General features: G+C 38.5%; 1 protein-coding gene across 1 annotated transcript in view; it reads left to right on the top strand.

Annotated features, from left to right (window-relative positions):
* The first annotated feature begins 125 nt into the window (after positions 1-125).
* ppp2r5a (protein phosphatase 2, regulatory subunit B', alpha isoform) overlaps positions 126-21,793 on the top strand; it is a 58,147-nt gene continuing 36,479 nt past the window's right edge. Inside the window, exon 1 of the mRNA XM_085247588.1 lies at positions 126-1,153. Within this exon, the coding sequence (XP_085103714.1) occupies positions 1,006-1,153 (148 nt within the window). The 5' untranslated portion in view covers positions 126-1,005. The remainder of the gene's footprint in view (positions 1,154-21,793) is intronic.

Genomic DNA, 21,793 nt, shown 5'->3' on the forward strand with positions numbered 1-21,793 from the left:
ATTTGTTTTCACATGTCACATGTTCAAGTCCCGCTTTCTGCGCGGCTCGATTGGTTTAAAAAGTTCTAGTTTTTTGAAATTTTCGCCTCTGATTGGCTGTTAGCAACGTCAATCAGTGACGTGCCCCCGTCAGCGCTCCGCAGTCAAGCTCACAGACACACAGTGACGGAGCGGCTTCGCTGGGAGTGTTTACGGCTGCCTGCCTCAGCTCGACATCCAGTAATTTGCTGTTTTTGACAATACTCGGTCTTTATCGAGGTCGTGCTAGCGAAACAGTCTCACACTATTCATTCGGAAGTGTGGCGAAAGGTGAAGTTTCTCTTAGGTGGATGAGGCTAACTTTCAAGCGCTAAATGAGTCGACGAGCGAAATTTAACTTCATCGATCGCGGATAAATTTTTTTCTCTCAAAAACACACTCAGCAGAATTCTGTCTAGGATTAAACCAGTGCTCGAAGACGCGGACTGTGTGTTTTACCGAAGAGCTGCAAAAAATTAACGGGGCAACTTTCTTTGGTAACTTTTCCCCCCCTCAGCAGCGGTGCAAATTGTTGTAACCGTCAGCTAATTTTAGCAGGCTAGCTAACTGTCAGCTTAGGTCTACTGTAGACAGCTTCAATCCGGCATTGCCTCTCTTATGTTTTGCAACAGGTAGACGTTTTTCGATCACAATGCAGCAGTAAAAATAATGTCAGAAATTTAGGAGCTTATTCTTGTCGTGTTGGTCGCTCCGTGCTGTGTAGTGTGGGCGGTGTCGTGTGACTAAATTCGTATTTTTTCGTATTTTGAAGACTATCCCCCTCCTCCGTATTTCATAGAGCAAGATAATGATGCAGTCTTTGGGCACAGCTTAACCTCCGTACCGACCGACCATGTTGGATCATACAAAAATAACACAAACCTTCTGATGTGAAAAGGGGAAGGAAGCTTTTCGTATGACCTAGGAGATACAGTGCAAAAAGTGTCAAGGTAGTTTTTTTTTTTTATTTTTATTTTATGCATCAAAATGTCGGCCATCTCCGCATCAGAGAAAGTGGATGGGTTTACGAGGAAGTCCATGAGGAAGGCACAGAAGCAGAGAAAATCCCAGGGCTCCTCTCAGTATCGCACTCACACCGCTCCGGTCGAGCTCTCCCCGCTGCCGCAGCTCAAAGGTAAGAGGATGAAGGGGTCCGCCGCTTAAAATAGTCTGCCTGTCATGACCGCTGTGTGTGTGTACACTGCCGGATCCACTGCAGGTACACTGTGCATGCAGCCAGAAATGCATTACACATTTTAAAGCTGGCCTGTATTCAGAAACCTGCCAAAAAATAATGCACACCTATTAACACTTGCAAGCAGCTTGTAAGAGTTGACCAAAGGGTGTTTGAAAAGGCTCTGTGCCAAAGTATGTTACATTGGTTTTGTATTCTTGGACAGTTTTGTCAGTAGTTGTATTAACATCTCTTGACCCATTGTTTTGTTTTTTGTTTTGTCCTTGCTGGATGTTGTGTAATGACAAATGCACATCCCCAGAGCCATGTTGTTCTAGTGGCTAAGAAGGATTTATGTATTTGCGTCAAGGTGTTTTGAAGGATCAGTGTCTCTACACCTGATGCACTGATTGGAAAATTCAATTTGGCTTTGATATAAGTTTTTGATTTGTCACGATTTTAGTGTTTATTTCTTGTCTTGTACACACACAAAAAAATAGTTTCCTTTTTTTAAAGTCCAGCCAGTACAGCTCTTCATCACTCTACCGTTTTATTTTATTTTTTGGCAAGCACGGTCTGTGTAGGGTCTCAGTAAACCAGGCCACGGTAGTCTTGAGGGTTTGAAAAAGAAGGCCTCTCGACTTCTTTAGGTTTCTGAAGAGGTTTCGGCTTCCATCCAAGAGGCTTCTTCAGTTCTAAAACAACGAGTCCTGGGTAATTAAACCCTAGTGGGGACTATCCCCTTTGGAGCTGATTCTGAGCATCACGTTGACTGACATGATCAATAGTGGGTCAATAACCCTTTTGTCCTCAAAAACCTAAAGAAGTCCAGTTACCTTCATGCATTGCATTTTCAAGCTTGTAGGCAGCTGGTTCACAATAATAATAATAATAATAATAATAATGATAATTGATTGCATTTATATAGCGCTTTGCAATTCCACTATTCATTCACTCTCACATTCACACACTGGTGGAGGCAAGCTACAGTCGTAGCCACAGCTGCCCTGGGGCAGACTGACAGAAGAGAGGCTGCCATATCGTGCCATCGGCCCCTCTGGCCAACACCAGTAGGCGGTGGGGTAAAGTGTCTTGCCCAGGGACACAATGACCAGGACAGAGAGCCCAGGGATCGAACTGGCGACCTTCCGGTTACAGATGCGCTTCCCAACCCATTCTGGCCCATTCTGAGCCACGGTCACCCTTGCCTCAGAATTGGCCTTTGATGGGTAAGAGTTTGTCTTGCCTGACTTAACAGAATTTTATGGGGTTTTTTTTCCTGTTATCTCTGCCCATTTGATAAACAAATATAATAATTTAAAATATCTGTTTATAAGTTTTCAAATTCTTAAAAATATGAAAAAGAATAATACCAGAAGCTTAAAAACAGACTAAATTAACTTTATTATTTTGTGTTGCAGGGGTTGATATTACAGTAGGACATTTTATATTGTAATTTATAAAAGCAATAAAGATTCAGTTTTTCAATCAAGCTGATGACTGGTAGCCAGATTTTCTGAAGGAGACCTGCTTTGTTTGACACGGGTGTAGCGCATTTTCTAATTCCTTCAGCCACCAAACTGGTAAGTTGGATGTATCTCAGACTTTTAAGATTGTAGCACAATTTTTCTTGCTAACATTGTCTATAAAGCCTGAGCTTCACAACGACACTTCACGCTATTCAAATCAACCACCCCAAACAGTGCTGTAAGAGGAGCAAAAGGAAGCACCCTGGTAAACGCCTTGATAAGTAGCTCAAATACATGAACCCCCCAAAATCTGTAATCTGTTACACTGCACAAACTGATGAGATGGATTTCATTGCTCAGTTGGACATTTCAAACACAGCGGTGAAGTGCTTTTGAATAATCTGGTTGGAGAGAAGTGTAGGCTGTGGTAAGTTTTGAATTGTCTGTGCCATTTATAGAGTGAGCATGAATATTTCCCAAGGATTGTTAAGGTAAATACCATCTTATTTGATATACCAATTGGTAAGCAAGGATGTTCCTGGCCCATACAGATATTGACTTGATATCTCTGTGCAACCCAACAAAAAAGTGACAGCAGTTTGGCACTACAGACTGTGTGGTTGTCAGTAAATATTTTAGTTTTGATTATGAAATCAGTAATTTAAAATTTACTTGAGAAAATTAAGAATCAACTTCCTCCCACAACCAGTGACTGTCACCCAAAGGACACAGAAAGGGAATCTGGATAACCACCTGAAAAGTTGTAAGACCCAACTTATCTGTGAGCAATATTGTGTTGTCAAAGTCAGACCAGCTATGTGGCATAGGGCTAGGTGCAGCTCTGCTTCAGACACACAGCTATCAGTGCAAGGAGACGGGTGAATGATTTAGCGTAGCTTAATGAGTGGACGTAAGTGGGTGGATATTGGCTGAACAAGTAAAGGTAAATGTTAGTGAGCCATAACAGTTGTCTAATGGCACCAACTCTTCCAGGCTGTTTTGTGTGTAAATAACAGTTAACAGAAACTAATTATACTGTATATGTGAGCTTAATGGTTGCAGCTTGTATCTAAAAGCTCCCCTGTGATTAGACCTGATGAGGGGAAATGCATATTTGAGTGGTTTTATTATGCATGTTTTAAAATTAATATTGGAGCATAGTTTTTGGACACCTTTGACACCGCTAAGCCATAAAATGTTTGCTTCTGTTGTCTCCTGTATGTTGTTAATGGTACAGGCTCTTAATAGAGAAGACAACTTTGTCAAAGCTGTAATCTTTTTTCTTTTCACACTGAGAAGTTTACATAGTGAGCTATTGTAAAGGGATTCCTAGTCCAAACATACTGAAATATAACTCTTTTGCTAGAGGCAGAATTGCTGCAATACTTAACAAATAAGGATGAGGCAGGGAGTCCCATACACACTCCCATACTTTACTGAACCAAGCTCAATATTTAAAGCTCAGTGCTGCAGTTTGTCTCCTGTGATGCTTCACAAGGCTGAAAGGACCAGAGAAAGCAAGAACCACCTGTTACATGCCATGACGTTTGTTTTGTACTTGTCTCATTCTCATGTCAGTGACAGCCAGTAAGCACAGCCTCTGACTGCGCAGGAGATAATGCAAGACAGCAAAATGTGATCATCAAGCGAAATGTGACACTGCTTGGTTGAAACACGGGAGGCTGGTATAAAACCTCCTGGAGTCTGTTGTTTGTGTGTTTTAGGTGGAGACAGGCATGTGGGGTGGAGGCCTGGTTGTGTTTGTTATGTTACATGCCTACCAGTTGTACTTGTGTAGACTTTGCAATGTTGTTTTTTAGGAAGTGTTCTCACCTGACCCCTTCAGAATTAGGTGTGTATTTATATTGTATGGTAAATTTAAGGCTTTACTAAATATACCAAAGTTTTACCTTTTTATAATATGGAAACTACAGGTCCTCAAAATACATAGGTCTGATTTAAAAGTCTTTATATACAAGGAGTAGACATGTGAAATTCTTGCAACTAAAAATACATTTACATTTACAAATTGCAAGAAAATTAATTTTACATTAACTTCAAGTCTCACAATCTGAAGTCAATATATAGCAGTGCCAATGGACCGATGTAATATCTGTGACACAGGGTAACAGAAGCAAGCACTGGTAACATGGATGTTTGCTCTGTTTCCTGAGGTTTCACTGAAGCAAACTTGAAAAACTGCATTTTGGGTAAACGTTCTTGGGCTATAGTACCATGTAGTTTAGAGGCTGATCAAAACAAGTTATAGCATATAATAGGGCTGCACGATTAATCGTTAGAAAATCGCGATCTCGATTCATACTTATGTGCGATCTCATTTCCAAATGACAACGATTTAAAAAACAAAACAAAAAAAAAACCTACGACGACGATTGTACCACATTTTGATCCGGGACGTACTCTGCATGAAAAAAAGCGCTCACTCTTCCTGCTCAACAAATGACAAGGGCGGAGCCTTATACCACGTGACACAGAAGCTGTGCCGTGTGATGTTAAAATTAGCAGGGAAAAAACAACGGAGAGCACGTCAGGGATGACGAGAAAGTGACAGGAGAAAATCCGTTCCGGTCAACCACCCAAACACCAATAACGGGAACCTTATACAGCGCTTCCCTATACACGTCGAACTCAAAGAAATTACGGAGGCTATTACTTACCTGACCAAAGATATGGCTCCCATCAACACTGTGCAAAACGAGGGATTTAGGAAAATGATCAACACCCGGCCTAGACAAACGCTACACAGTGCCGTCCCCCAACTATTTTTCTATTGTTGCACTACCTGCTCTATACACGCAGTGTCAAGCAACGGTGGAGACGAAATTTCAAGCAGTACAACATTTTGCGGCAACAACAAAACGTGAGACATTTGTTGTTTTTATGTTTATTTATTGTTTTTATGTTCACTTTCAACTGTTACGAAGTTGATGTGCAGTTAATAAGTGCAATAAATATTTATACTGGAAAAGAAAATCGTGAGAGAATCGTGATTTCAATTCTAAGCCAAAAAATCATGATTCTCATTTTATGCAAAATCGTGCAGCCCTAGCATATAACAAGGGCTAGTTGTTTTACCTACATTTTGATACCAAGCTGAGCTTTTATCCATGATTTCTTCTGTGTCAAAAGCTTGTGGTAAACCCATATTATCAACAACCCGGCGAGTTATCCTGTATAGTATCATATTGTTTTGTAGCATGTCAGGATATGCTCATTGGATTTACAGATTGGAATCATATATGTGATTAGTGTGCATCTAATTTGTATATATGATAGAAACAAATAAAAAAGTCAAATACGTGTATTTCGGACCATAAGGTGCACGGGATTATAAGGCACATTAAGCGAAACAAAGCAGTCAGATAAATCAAACTTTATTCAACTCATTCTTCTTGCTTCCTGCACTTCTGTACCATTGATTCATTAATGCTGTATTCTGTCACAGCTGCTCTATTACCATGTTGTTGCAGTATATTAATGACTAACTTCGTATTGTGGATGGATTATCTCAGTTGTTCTCCTGACTGAAGTTTGGTCTGTTTACAGCATCCTGCCATGCGATTGCATTTGTCTCTAACCATCAGGAACCCTCACGTTAACTTTTATCGAGTGGAAAAGTGTTAGCTTCACTGTTTATGTTATGCTAACAAAGCTATGTCACTAGCGATCATGTAGCACAGCGGTCCCCAACCTTTTTCGCGCCACGGACCGGTTCATGCCCGACAATATTTTCACGGACCGGCCTTTAAGGTGTTGCGGATAAATACAACAAAATAAAACTAGTACCGGTACCGTAAAAAAGAAGATTTATTCATAACACACGTGAAAAGACCCAGGAAAACCGAGTTAAAGATAAAAACGATAACAAAATAACGCTCAAAACCGATTAAAAACCCTGAAAACCATACATTTCACACCTGAGCCTCAACTCTCGTGGCCCGGTACCAAATGACTTACGGACCGGTACCGGTCCGAAGCCCGGGGGTTGGGGACCGCTGACGTAGCACATCATTACGGTATATACCACCTAGCCCAACTTCAGTAACCCTACAAACATCACTGCTGTTTAATTTTCTATCTTCATTTATATTGGAAGTGATAGCAGAGCTGTAAGTTTAAATTTTTATCAGAAATCTCTCAGTCAGAACATGCTATATCATGCTTAGGTAACTAGCGAAACTAGCGAGCTAACTTCCTGCTAACTTCTAACTCCGTTAAATCATTTAACGGAGTTAGAAGTTAGCAGGAAACAGAATTTATTACATTTAACTTAAATGTAATAAATTCTGTTTTCATGGATCCCTGGATGTTAAACTTAATTATTACACTTGGTAAAGCAGCAATGCTGATTGTTTTATTAAAGATGAAAGAATTTAGACAGTTTTTAACTCTCAGTGTGCTGCAGTGTTCGTTTTGACTTTGGGACCTGAAGCGGACTGAGTTTTTGGACCCAGATTACTCCCAGATTTATGAACACCTTAGTGCGACAAATACGGCAATAACAACGCCCTGCTTGCATGTTTTACAAAAAACAGTGAACACTATATTATGGCCCAGCCCTACTTGTTGGTTGTTTACCTTTAACCGGCAGGTAAAACAAATCCTACTTGCATACACACACTTGGTTGCAGAGTGAGTTTCATCCATAACAATGTGTACATTTACTTTGTGCAGGAAATTGTCTGACTTATATAAATACAGACAGTTAATGACGAGTTAATGAGCTTTATAATGGTGATATGAGAAATTATCACTGTTGTGATCAAAGAACTGATGACAGGATTTTAATTGTCAAGTTTCTTTCACTTATAACTTCAGCAAGTCATATCAAATGATCATTTTTTGTCGATACTAAAGGAAGGAGCAGACTTGCCTGATCAAGTAGTTGCAACTTTTCAACATGATGCAACTTCTTAAATGCTGGCAATAAAATGTGTTGGTATTAATGCTGACTATAGTTATACAACAGCAAAAAAGGCTTTGTAGATTTTGAAAATATATTTTATTGTTATGGTGCATCTGGAAAGCAGATGATCAAAAAGATGGGGGCTTTGGGAAGGATTTGAACACTGCACCACAGCAATGTGCACAAACTGACTTGAAACAACATGACAGATGCTGGTTTGACAAGGGTGGAAGTGACAGGCAAATTATCCAGCGTTCTTCCACTGAAAGCTGGAGGGTGATTTGTACCTCATGTTTGTGGCAACTGCTGGCAGATAGATGAGAAAATCTTTTTTTTAATTCTTTTTTTTTTTTTTTTTTTCCGTAATGGGTTTGCAGATGTTTGACCTGCTCATTTGGGTTATTGTGCCCTGCTTTGCCTCCCCCCAAAATCTTATTTCTATTTGTATTTTGTAGGAAAATGAGTATAAAGAGTTTCTACAAGCACACTTTTCCTTTCTAATAAGCGTTAGTGTTTCAATTATTTATTGGGAAGGACTTAAGCACACGATCTACTCAAAGTATGAAGTTACCTTTTTTATTTAAGTGGGTCAGTATAAAAGAGTACAAAAAAGCTGATAAATGTAACAGCTAAGGGAAACAAAGCAATGATATTTAGATGGAAATACATTCATACGCAAATGCTGCGGGATCTTAAAAAAATCGTATTGCTACAGAAATCAGGAATTATTGAACTTGTGAAATATAATGCCAGTATATTTAATGCTTATGTTAACAGCTTGTCAATAATTGTATTTAAAACCATCAGCCGTTTTGCTAATATTGTGTATATACTTCGTCAGTGCAGCACCATGTGACTCTGAGACTAACCAATTACAGTATTTCTCTTTGGGGCATCTCTGCATGTGTGTGTATGTGTGGTTGAAAGTAGGTAGAAGCAGTCTAAATAATGCATGCAAACATTTTAATTTCCAAGTATGTTGTCACAGGCAAATTATGGAGCATTATATTTGCTTGTCTCTCCAGGGGCTTTTAGACAGACTTTGATTTCAGGTGGTGGTCTTGCCCTCTGTGAGCTCGGCATGGCAGCACATGAATCAGTTCTCTACTGGCTGCAGGTTCTAGCACTTCAAACAAGAGTACAGTTCAATTTTTTACTAGGAAATACATTTGACTACTTTTGTGACATCGTGCTATAACAAGCTGCACAAATACCACTCACATAGACATTCTAGAAGATGGGCATAGCCGTTAGATCTAAAATGTGAAACCAACACTGTGCCTCAAAGCTCCCTCTTTTGATGAGCATGACAGGGCAATAACCTGTGGTCTTAAAAAAGGATTTTAGGTCCTAAGTTCCAAAATTTGTAGGAAAATGGCCCACTCCCCACTGAGTTCATGGACTTGGTTTGGGTGAGACTGAATAAAACATCAAGTATCAGAAAGGAAGATTTTTCAGGGGATGCTTACTGCCTGTTTGCCACGGAGCATGCTTGTCCTTTAGTTTGTCAGTCGGAACCAGAAACAACAGGAAAATATATATATTTAGGACAAAATAAATAAATTTTTACTTTGTTTTTTGTTTGTTTGTTTGTTTTTATACTTTTTATATATTTTAAAGTCATCCACATCCTTTGTGAGTGACCCTTCTCCTTGCAGCAAATTTCCAGATCAGATCAAAGAGTAGTAGTCTTCTGAGCACTTTAAGTACTACCCGTGCATATTAAGGCATCATTGCCAGATTAATAAATATCACCCAAACACTCCCATGTCTGCTCATACGTGCAACTTGGGGAAGTTTGCAAGAGTAACCACAATTTTTCTAGCATGTTTACACTTATTGATTAGCCATCTGTTGCCTGGTAGCACTCAGTTGTGTGAGTCATGATTCATTTACAGAACAGAGTCTGTGTTGTGGTTACATATAGGCTCAGTACACTAGAAGAGCTGTCAGTATACTGTACATTGAGGTGTTTATGAAATTATCATTTTTGCCAGTCAACCTCGAACTATCTTTAATTGGATAAGAGTGTTGGTTTATTCAGTTGCCTGAAAGCCAAAAATCACAAGTACAGTGTTAACTTGCAGAAAAAAAATGTTTTTAATTGGCACAACATAGAAATCCTTACATCATTTTGCACAAACTGCACCTACTTTTAATGAGTCACAATGGTTTTATCTGCACTATTTCTGGTTTCTGGAGTAACTCTTAAGAATGGAAATTTTTGCAGCCAGCTTTATCAGGTGCTAAAAGATAGTAGCCTGCAAAGATGCTTCTTCCCTCCTGCAGTGGAGAGGCTGGAGTGCTTACAGCTCCTGTTGTGTGATAGACACTGAAAAGATGAGTCATTCACAGACCAACATTGTTGCCATGGCAGCCAGAAGCCTTGAGAGCAAGCCAGGGAAATGTTTTACTTTCCAAATACATGCTGCTACATTTAGGTTGATATTTCTGTCCTTGGAGTGAAATTTTCAGCTGAGCCTTGGTTCCTAACTAGATCTGACTTTACGTTTGGGTGGTGTGGGTCTTTCTGTCAGCAACCTAAATGTGGCACAGTCACAGTGGTCCATGGCTTGTTCCTACATGGAAAAATCTGTTGCGCTGTGCATCTGTTTCTCACTTTCTGTCTGCCGTATTATTTTAAAAGAAGATGAATGTATAGTTTTTTTTTTTTTATTGTTTCATTTATCAGCCCTGGAAATTAGCTTTTTCCACAGTACATGTTTGGTTAAAATGTGAAACCAGAAGTCATCCTACATGGCTCTAAAATCAAATATGTGCTGGCATCACAAAAAGCCAGCAGAAGGAGACAGACTTTTTATCTGTGAAAATATTCATCAGTCTAATCTTCTCTAAATTGTATTTTGCACAATAAACAAATTGCAAAAGACCCTTTTAAAGCTAAAAGTTATAGGAATTGTATAGCTGATCGGTTCATCATTGCAGTACTGAACAACTGTTATCCCATATTACAGATTTGCCTCACATTGCACAGGCCTAATTGTTTCCTTTTGTCTTGTTTTGTATCTTTAATGGAAGTGACTAAAGGTTTGTTCACACCAAATGGGAAGCAAAGTTTTGCCTAGCTTTATTTATGAGAGTACAGTTGCTTGGAGGATCTTTGAGAACTGTTTGTTCAGAAGAGCAAACAGAAGGAGGAAGAGTGCAGCTGATAGCTGGCAACAAGTTGTAGTAACATATTTTCAGATTTTCCCAGCGCTCCTGTTTTTTTTTTGTTTTTTTAATGTCTTTAAAAACATTTTTAAAAATGGAGAAATGGAAGAAAACAGCATCAGTAAGCTTGTCCTTGTCTGATTGTCATTGTCTTGAAAATCAACATTTTATGGAAGACTCTCAGCTGATAGACTTTTGTGACACAGTGCTGCATCTTTGCATAAGCTTTGAATTTGTAATTGCAGTGTGTGAAAACTTCACTTTGGCGAACCCATCATAAGATGCTAAACTTTGTTTAAGTGAGGAAAATGTGTGTAATTGAGGCAAATGGGCTGTACCCAGACTATTTTCTTTCTTTTTTTTTTTTTTTTTTTTATAAAGCATGCGCTAAATTATAGTAGCTTTTAAGTATTAAATGTTCTGTGCTGTAATTGACCCTTAGTTTATTATAAGGTTGTGTCCATATGTTTTCCTCTCCTCTAGCTTAGGATACTAGCACAGAAAATGAGCTTCCTCTGAAGGATGTCTGGGCTCTTATAGATAAGGCGAGGAGCTTGGTCATTTGTTAGCAGGCCAGAGTAATAGTAGAGATCAGCTACTCCTCCACAATCAAAGGAGTCCATTGAGATGGTACAGGCATCTGACCAGGATGGATCATAGATGAGGTGTTTGACATCTTGGGACAGACCCAGGAAACAGCTAAGACTGTACATCTCTCAGCTGGCTTAGGAATAGTTTCGTGTCCCTAGAGGAGGTGGTTAGGGAGAGCGAGGTCTGGGTGTCCGCGCTTAGATTGCTGCACCCACAACTTGCACCCAAATAGTTGGTAGAAGTGGATGGGTGAGACCTTCGCAATGATCGAGATTTCTTTGTTCAGTATTGATAAAATGTGGTTTGATCTTTATCCACAGTTCACAGTGAATAAATGTGTAGGATAAAATCTTGTAAAACCTCCTGTAGCGTCAACAATCTCAGACATTTTCCCAAACCTTTTTTTTCTAAACATCAGCAAATATTAAGATGTTGGATTGGATGTTCATGTAAATGTTACATTAAACAGGGGGGGAGTGGACTCTGTTAACCCCCATCGATTGACAGTTGTCCCACACAGGCAGTTTCCATCATATCTGCCAGCGGATAACAAATCGATAAATAATTTCCTAGGAAACACAGGGACAAATCTTTGTGTTTGGCTGAGGTGTCAGTTGTTGCTATAATTGTTGCCTCTGGTAGGTTAGGATTTCATTGTTTTATTGTTTTTATTTCAACATGTGATGTGCAATATTGTGCTAAATACCATGCATAGATAACATTCGGAATGGGTGTTAAATATGCAATTTATATGAGTCTGTGTCAAAGCTATTAACTTTAACCACAACAACAAAAAATAGAATTTCAACTTACTTTAGTAAGTTAAGTTAGTTTATGTATGTTTTAGTTAATCTAACTTAAAAATGGTACAGGAAATGTAAGTTTTGGTCAAATTTGTCAACACAACCAGCATCAGACGGCTTTGGTTAAATTATTTCCCGAGAAGTGGGTTTCAACATATGATGAAGTTTAAAAAAAAAAAAAAAGTATTTATTGTAATATTTGATCTGAACTTCCCAAATTTTACTACAGACAAATACCCTTCTCTATTATAAATAAAAATATTAAAAAAAATTAGAAATCATATTATAACCATATATGGAAACCATATATTGAAAAATATATATATTTTGGGAAAAAAGAGAAGTAAAACTAAAGGAAAGCTGCAGACCCAGTACGGAAACTAAAAGGGAAAAAAAATGTTCTGACATATTTGTCAGTGCATCAAACAAAAAGGTATTGGCGCTTATATTTACTGTAAATGAGACTGAGTCTTAAGTGTTATGCTTGTTTTGTTATCTGTAATCAGTAAAGCCCCCCAAACAAGTCTGTATTATTAAAATAAAAATAAGCATCCAGTAGAAACTAAACTGAGCACATAAGAAAATCCACTGTAGAAACTAGAGCTGGGCGATATGAGATTTTTTCATATCACTATGTTTTTTTCATTTCAGGCGATAACGATATCTATCACGATATAAGCCAAATAACTTGTAAGAATTTGTAAGATTTAAATGTGCCGTTGCTCACAAGTAAAATGTGAAATAATCAGCAGCTTGTTTTTATTTAAATATTTATTTCCCATAATAAGTTCAACAGGGTAGATGTACTTAAGGAACATGAGACTTTTTCAGATAAATAAAGGCAAATATTGCAAACTACACAAAAGGCAGCCGCTAAAGCGTTTAAGTTTCAAAATAGAACAAACGAAACAGACTAAATTGTCAATTCCACTTAGAAACAAAATATTAATTCTAAAAATAAATCTTAGTTTGTTTTACAGAAGAACAGACAAAACTGACTAACTTTTGTCAATATCAAATAAACTGAGAACTAAAAGGAAATTCTCAATCTCTCCTTGTTGTATAGCTGAGCTTTTCAAACAGTTTTAACAGTTACTTTAGTCTGACAAAAGCCGAATGACGAATTAGCGCTTCCAGTCAGAGACTGAGGCTACGTCCACACGTACACGGGCATTTTTGAAAACAGAGATTTTCCGTTTTCGTTTTAAAAAATAATCCCGTCCACACATAAAGGCAGAAATGAAGGAAAACGCTGCTATGAACATGCCAAAGCAGCAGGTGGCGCTAGATTCCTAACCGTGCAGAAATGTTGGCCAATCAGAAGTCTAGAAGCCTCGGTGGGAAATAGTAAACAAAGCTGGGGCATAGAAGCAGAACAGAGTCGTATGTGTGGAGGGACAGTAACTGTGTGTATATGTAAGCATTTAAACACTGCAGAGAGTAGAATTAACAGTAACAGTATTGTAGAAATTCATTTCACCGAAACAATAACGTGGTGCACAGTGTGACGCATGCACCAGTTTATTGTATTTCCAGACTTGTTTTCGGCACAATTTACAGTGCACGCTACTCTGTTTTTTTGTCAGACTTGAAATAGCCGAAATACCTTCACACTACGGAACTTCTATGGCTCTTCCGTTCGACAATCTCTCCGGCATTGGAACCATCATCTGTTTTCTCTTCGGTCACGCTCAGTTGATTTTTCTAGTCGGCACACTCATTTCCTCCATTACCCGCTGGCTGCTTCCCAAACAAACACACGTGCGGCTTGGCACTTGTGCTGTACGTAACAAGTCACGCGACGTGACGCTGCGGCTGTGATTGGTTCGGCTCTGCGCTACTTAATTTGGATTGGCTGACCTTTTTTTTTTTTTTTTTTTTTTTTAAGAGGACAAGAGCTGCGAGGTCTATCGCGATAGCTTAATTTCTCTATCGAGTGAAAGTTATATCGCGATACATATCGTTATCGTTCTATCGCCCAGCTCTAGTAGAAACTCAATTAAACTTACTTCTTTTTACATGACTGTGTATAGTAATCAAAGGCAAGTTTTATTTTTTAAAAAAGGTACTTGAAGGCTTGTGAAAAGTTATACACTGCATTTGTGAGAATGCAGATGTCTGATTCAGGTCTATCAGACATTGGGTAGGTTTAAATCTACCAGTTCCCCACTGAAAAATCTGTGATTGTGGTTTGAGTTGATGTGCAAAGAGTGTGCAGATTCTGCATTCACTGGTTGTAAACGTCCTTCCTCCTGCACGCTCTATCCAGGGAGCTCCCTCTAAACCACACAGAACATTTCCACTAGTCAGAACCAGTAGTGCACACCTCCCCTCTTGAAAACATCACACACTCTAGCATATTGTGTTAGCTTCTCATTGTCTTAAAAGCAACTGTAACTGGGGCCCTTTAGAGTGACATGAAAGAACACCAAGTTGTGTTGTAGTTTAGCAGCTGAGGCAGAAAAGGGAATACGCTGCCTGTTTTGTTCACCCTTTCTCTGTGCACAGCCCTAACCTCCTTCAGCCAGATCATCTGACATTCAGCTTTCTCAGCAGCTGTAGTACATGCTCAAATTTCAGAATAACCCAGAGGTCGTGAAGAGGTAGTAAGAAGGCACTTTGTCCGTTACGGGCTGGAAATGGTGCGGCAGTGTAAAGATTAAAATAGAACCAAACTTCTCATTTGTGGACAGAGGAGTTCTGGCTTTCTGCCATAGCAGTTTTAGTTCTTGTCTCAATTTTAAATCAACATTGGGCACTGGTTTTAGTATTTAATGTACTTGTAATAAACTGATAAACAGAACTTGTTAAATAGTTTATTTTACTGGTTTGGACCTGAAGTCGACAACCAATAAAAGTTGCATTCATAAATACAAATACAAACAGAATTCAGCAGCCAACTTTCACAGTCTAGCTCAGCACGATCTCAAATAACTGAATGATGGCTGATTAACCTGCATACATTTTGTAAACAGACCCGTTAGCCTCAGCTGTTACTTACTAGCATTCTTCTGGTGACAGAGCATTCAGCTTCCTGTGCTGTTCTGATTGCTTGCCCTATTAATATAATGCTTGATTACACTTTAGTGTTTGATCACTTATGCCAGTATATTGTACTTTTTTATTAGAGACTTTGTTTGGACCGTAATTACTAAAAGGGGGAAACTTCACATCTACTTACTTATCATGTGACTTTCCCAAGGTCATTTTCCTTAATACAGCACACTGAGTGAAAATCATTAGTATATAATGAATAAAGCTTACCCTGGTGGCTAGATTTGCACCATTATCCATTCCTTTGACTCTGAGGCATGTTGCTTTTTCCCTCTTTCTCTTTGATCACAGTACACACGAATCCACCCTTCTAGCAAACCGCAAAGTGAAATCTAACAAAGTGCTTATTATTTGAAAAAGAACAAAATGGTTCATACTTTAACAAACCACAATTCTACTTTGCTTCTAAATGAAGAATGATAAATGTTGACTTGTACTGCAAATTAAATAAATGTATACAGGTGTGAAAAAGTTCTCACTGTACTCTATGCAGTCCTGTCAAAAACCAATTATCTCATGATTCAGTTGCTTGTAGAACGTCCTTTAGCAGCAATAACGTAGTTATACGGAAAATGATTTGGCCATTCTTTTGTAGATTTGCTGCCTGGGACCAGGCTTCTGTTATTTGAGCCAGTTTCAGCCAAGTTTTAGTTGTCAAACAGATCAACAGATCTCCTACTCCTTATAGTAGAATAGTTTGGTACACAGGGGAGTTCATGGTCAACTCTGTGACTGCAAGGTGACCAGGTCCTGTAGCTGGAAAAACAAGCCCAAAGCATCACCCTTCTACCTCCATGCTGATAGTTGGTATGAGGTATTTGTGCTGATATGCTGTGCTTGGTTTTCATCAAATGTGGTCCTGTGACACATGGGCAGGCATCTCCACTTTGATCTCATCTGTGGGAAGGCCATCGTTCCAGATGTTTTGTTGTTTGTTCAGATGCAATTCTGCAAACCCTAAACTGTAGTGCAGGGGTTTGTTTTGTTTTTGTTTTTAAGAGAAGAGGCTTTCTTGTTTGTTTGTTTGTTTGTTTACTTTGTTTATTATTGAGTTCTTTCAGGCACGGTCTGTAAAATCCAATTAATCACACATAGGAAAACATGCTTATTTAACAAGTAGCTACTATCCACCTGTTGTTCAAAAAAACAATACTACAGGTCTTTTTTCTGCAGGTGTCCTGTGAAAATTTCCTACCTCACCCTCACCTGCTGAATTTATGAAGTTATGAGGAATCAAAAATGCTTTGAATTAAAATGCACCAAATTTCAGCCCTCCTTATGTACTTGCAGAAAAAACATTAATAGTGTGAGGATAAATTTTTCTGCATTACTCATGTTTGTGGTTTGTAGTTTAAGTTAAAACTATTCCTGAGATTCCTTCAGCTGCCTTGTGGCTGCCATGAGGTCATATTTATGCCCACATTATGTTAATGTGCAGTCTAAACAAATGTGGTGGCTTGTTCTTAAATCGCATTGTACTTTCAGTACAGTACTATCCTATCCAACCAGTTCAGCAACAGCAGTGTGACCTACCTGGCATCACTCCTGTCATGCATTAACAGACTTCAGTTAACTCTCACTTCTGTTCTTTGGTCTTTGTTTTTTGTTTTCCCCTCCCCACATATTTCACATTCTGCACATGTTCAAGAATCAGAATCAGAAACTTTATTGTCATTGTCATGAGAACAACGAAATTAAGAATGGTCCCCGATCATTGCATCATCCCTAGCAATATCAAAATATAAATAAAACAGCAAATGAAACTCAAAGTAATATATTTTAGTGTATTGAATAGAAGGCCTTCTTATGTCTTTTCCCTTTATTTTATCTTCATTGTAAAGACTGTGTACTTGTATAATGGGCAGGAATGCAGTCCTAAGCAGTAAAAGTTAATGCTGGGCTCATTATAAATGAGCACCTGCAGATGTGCAGACTCAAAAGCTTTTACTGTCTCTTCCCACTGTGAATTATTAGCTGGTTCTCTGAACAATTCTTAGACTGAAATTCTTTCAAAACCTGTCATGAAAGGAGGATTTTTTTTTTTTTTTAAAGCAGTCTCAACCCCCAGAAAGCATCCCATGTAAAATGAAATATGCATGAGTAGAAATTATTATTACTACTCATATAAGTGAGATGTCTTTTTTGGTGGAGCGTCCCAGGTTACATGGAGTACAGAACATTCTCTAGCTGGATTGGCAGAGAGCTTTCAGGGGCCTAAAGGTTATGTCAGTTCAGTTTGTGTTATCAATTGGTAATTTTACCACACCAGTCTTAATCCTAAGAAGATTTTTTTTTCCCCCCTTCTTTATTTAACTAAAAATAACTTTATCATCAAATGTTAAGCTGTAAGACATGGACTGCTGGGGAAAAATATTAATTTGTATGTTTTTTTAAAAAAAAAAAAACAACAACAACAAAAAAAAAAAACCTATGTCTAGGTTCAAATGGGCTTCTGGAGCATTGCCAAGATAATTTCACATCTAGGGTCTCAGGATAGAACTTGAGGACTAATCTGTCACTTCAGAGGTCACCTGACCTGCATGCCTTGCCTCAGTTTGTTTTGGTGTCTTTCCACTAAGCTTTATTTCTGTGAAGTGTTGATGGGCATCAAAAGCCCAAGTATTAGTGTAAAGGGTTCTTAAGGAGTTGATGTAAATATATTTGGGGACTCCCAGTGTTTGTACCATCATGATGATTGTTCCATGTTGACAATGGCGATGTGTCCTTATAGTGTGCCTGTCACACATGCTGCCTGGGGCACAGAACTGCCCCGCTCATATGTTCAGTCTGGACCACTGGGCAAGAGTAAGGTTTAAATTTTGGTCTTTTTCCTGTATGTTGGCCTTAAAAATGAATTACATCGTCTTACTGACAAATACTGTACCCCCAGCCTACCACAAATAATAGATAAATGATTAATAATCAAATGGTTTTTTTTTTTGTTTTTTTTAATGTTTAAGTCCATTAATTTTTTTTTGTTTTGTTTTAAATTGTGCACGTGTTTGTCACAGTTGCGTCTAGTGAGATATGCTGACTTGTGTTGGGTAGTTTCCATTTCTGAACTGGTACCTAAACATGGATTTAAGTACCCAACAGTACCATTACTAATTTTGAAGTAATTAGCTCTAAATTTTATGATACAAAATTAGTCCAAGTCTCAATTGAAATATTTTTGTTACATATTTACATCTTGCAAACTGCACCAGCTGTTTGGTTGCTTTCTACAATGTCTCTGACATTGACGTCACTGCCACATTATTTGAATGCTATAATATTAAGCAGCATGATCACATACTAAGGTTTCAGACATACATGTTGTGTAATGTGTTTGTTTAACATAAACAGTATTCTAGCAAGAAATTTCATTTCAATCCGTGTAAAAAAAAAATAAAAAAAAAATAAAATAAATGCTCATCTCAAGTGGTTGAAAAAGAAATGTAATCGGCTTCTTTAGGTTTGTAAAGACATTTCACCTCTCATCAAAGAGGCTCCTTTTTTTTCTAAAAACGTAAGGTGGACAGTCCCAGGTATTTAAACTCTAGTGGATGTGTCCCCTTTGGAGATAGCCCTTGACCTACTATTAATGTTTCATCATTAACAGCCAAGGTGTGAAAAGAGGGGTGGGCCTTTACCATCAGGGGTTGGTGGCGAAACCACTATGAGACCTTAAATTACTAATGCTAGTGAAAATGCAAAGTTAAAATGTTAACCAGCACCATGAAATAAGTGTGATATCTGTTTGATGTCTCACTAAAAGTCATCATCATGCATGGGTTCAACATCTTTTGGGGTGTTATGCTTCAGTGAGAAATCTGTCGTTGCTGCATTGTAACTGCAGACCCCTCTAAACTCTATGGTATAACCCTACCTAGAAATGCACCTACATGCCATGTCGACATAGCACAACTAAAGTGAACCAGCCTGTTCAGCACCGTGGATACCTGCTGTGCCTTTCAGGCTACTCTTTTGCCAGTTTTTGAACCTATCAGTGACAGAATAACAATCATCATCTCAATATAAGGAATCAAAATCATAGCATTAATGAGGACTCACATATGTCAGGAAATTCCTGAAGGGAAGTGGCTGAAACTGTTTAAATGGATCTGAGGAAATGTACAAAGATTTGGAGAAACTAGGGACAGAGATGTTTTCCTACTCTTCAGCTTTTAGATGTTTTGTGTTTGACCTTGTTTCCTCAGATTAGATGTGTTGGCCTGTTTTGCATTTTTTGCACTACAAATATTGTATCAAATTTTGACAAGTGTAACCACAGCTGAGAGCGTTTTTCGCTCACTGCCATTGCCATGTGTGTTTCTTGTTCTTCAACGTGTTGCAGGAGTGATGATACGTTCTTTCTGTCTTTCTTCCTAACTCAGTTGGGCTTTGCTAATGAAAAAAATACATTGTTGAAGTTCCCCATCTCAGGCTGTTCATCATCAGCTTCATAACATTTCCACAGCATAATTAAACATCTTTATCCCAGAAGAAAGGGAAACCTAACCTTTATTTATTTAAGTTATTAGTTAATGGTTTGGCTGTTTAGAGCCAAACACTGAGCCTGAATAAACCACTACGCAAGCCTTAATATCAAAGCAGGGACGTGATGCATTCCCTCATAGTGTGCATGAGAGTACTGTGAGGCACTAAGTTCTTTTTTGGGGGGGATTTGAGAGAGGACACTAAGTGCTGTAGCTGCACAGTGGTATTCATCAAAATGTAAATAGAGGTTAAACACTTGAGTTCAGCTGTTACAGCTTTTTATAGCTATGTCAGCAGCGTGTTGTTAATAAAATCACCTTCAATAGTGTTAAATTCTATTTTAACTTTATATCCGATGCCAAAATCCTCCCTGTTTGTTCCCTCTGAATACTGCTTTTGTGCTTTCCTGTTGGACTGTTGCCCTTTGTTGCAGAGCACTGTTCATCAAGGGCACAACAAAACACTCATTGGGGCAATGAAACACGGGATGCTAAAATGGAAACTGATTGTGTAACTGCAGTAATCTCAGTACATTGTTTCTTTGTGTTCCAGCATCAATGATATTCAGATGATATTTTAAAATTCTGTGAAAACTGCCCACTGTGATAAAACCAGCCATCCTGCATGTTGCAGTTGGCATCAAGATTTGCGCAGTCTTTTGTGTCTGGCTAATATCAGAGGCTGACCTACGTAGGACTGAATTTGGCTGATGAGTTCCAACTTTGGTTCAAAAATGTTTTCGCATTGATTAATCCTAAGAAGTGATAGCAGAATTTTACTTTTAGGTGCTCTGCTCAGAGATCCTTGGATATCATGACCATATTTAAGCAGGATTTGCCTTTGTGATAAATCAGGTCTTCTCATATCTAATAGGTGGTCACTGGAGAGCTGTTGTGTGCAACCAAGGGCCTTGGACAAACTGATACCCATCATCATTTCTTATCTGTAAACATCTTAACAACTTCCTGCAGGGTGGGGCAATTAAACTAATTCAATCTGAATGATTAGGTTTTGACAATAGTCCTCGTGTTTAAATTGTTGTCCTCTTTCACCGAAACTCCAAATGAAGACCCAACTGACATGTTCTATTCAGCTCTAACCTACAGGATTATGAAAGTGGTTTGATAGTTGAACATAATTTAAACAGGTTGGCCCCCCACAAGGAAGGTGATGTTATTGACATTGTTTGTTTATTGTTTAGCAGGTTCCCTGAGAAGTTATAGATATATTTGGATCATATTACCAGAGGTGGGGTGTAGCGTACCTTGGATGTAGTTAACACAAATCCACACTAATTGAAGCAGGAAAAAAATTGCAAACTAATGTGGACCCAGATATCCTGCTGGATGCAGGGGCTTAGTTCGTGCGTGCTTTTGATTGGTGTGGGCTGGTTTAGTTTCTGTGGATATGAGGGAACACAAGATATTTGCCCTGTGTGCATATTAATGAGAGCCCTCATGCTCATAAATCACTGGGTGCATGTAATTATGTACTCTGCTGGAACGGATGCTTCTCTTATTGAATATTGAACTTGTACAATCTGTGCAATTAATTGTACAATGCTTCCACTTCAGCTCTTCATCTCCTTTTACCATAGCTTTCTGTAAAACCATGACTGTGTGTTGACTCTCTGTGCACGCACACCCTAACATTTTATGGTGTCTTTTTTGTTTTTTGGTAAAAGGACAGTTAAGTTTAATGTTATGAATGCAAAAGGTCTAAACATGTTTAGTCTATGTGCATAGTGGAGAAGGTTTTTGACATTAAAAGTAAAACGTGGGCACTATTTGGAATATTTTTTTTATGACTTTTCATTCTTGTCAAGCTATTCAGTGAACACCTCTACTCCATATGGTAGCATGTTCATTTCTAGTGTTTCTTCATTAAGTTTTTTTTTTCTTCTTTAATTTGTGGCTCATCTGTTTGTGGGTAATTGAATAATTCATGCCGTGTTTAGACTCTGCAGTTGTGTGGTTGTGGAGCTGAGATCATATTTCCTGTTTTGTCATCAAATCTGGTCTTTATTCTTCTTCCACAGTGCACAGTGTTTCTGTGAAACAGCCTGAGTTGTTCATGCAAAACATTTAAGTGTCTTTAAGATGAT

Source organism: Mchenga conophoros, linkage group LG15 (assembly GCF_057382185.1).
Source record: "Mchenga conophoros isolate Kocher_MC1m ecotype Shallow Benthic linkage group LG15, M_conophoros_male_GT1.1, whole genome shotgun sequence".
NCBI lineage: Eukaryota > Metazoa > Chordata > Actinopteri > Cichliformes > Cichlidae > Mchenga > Mchenga conophoros.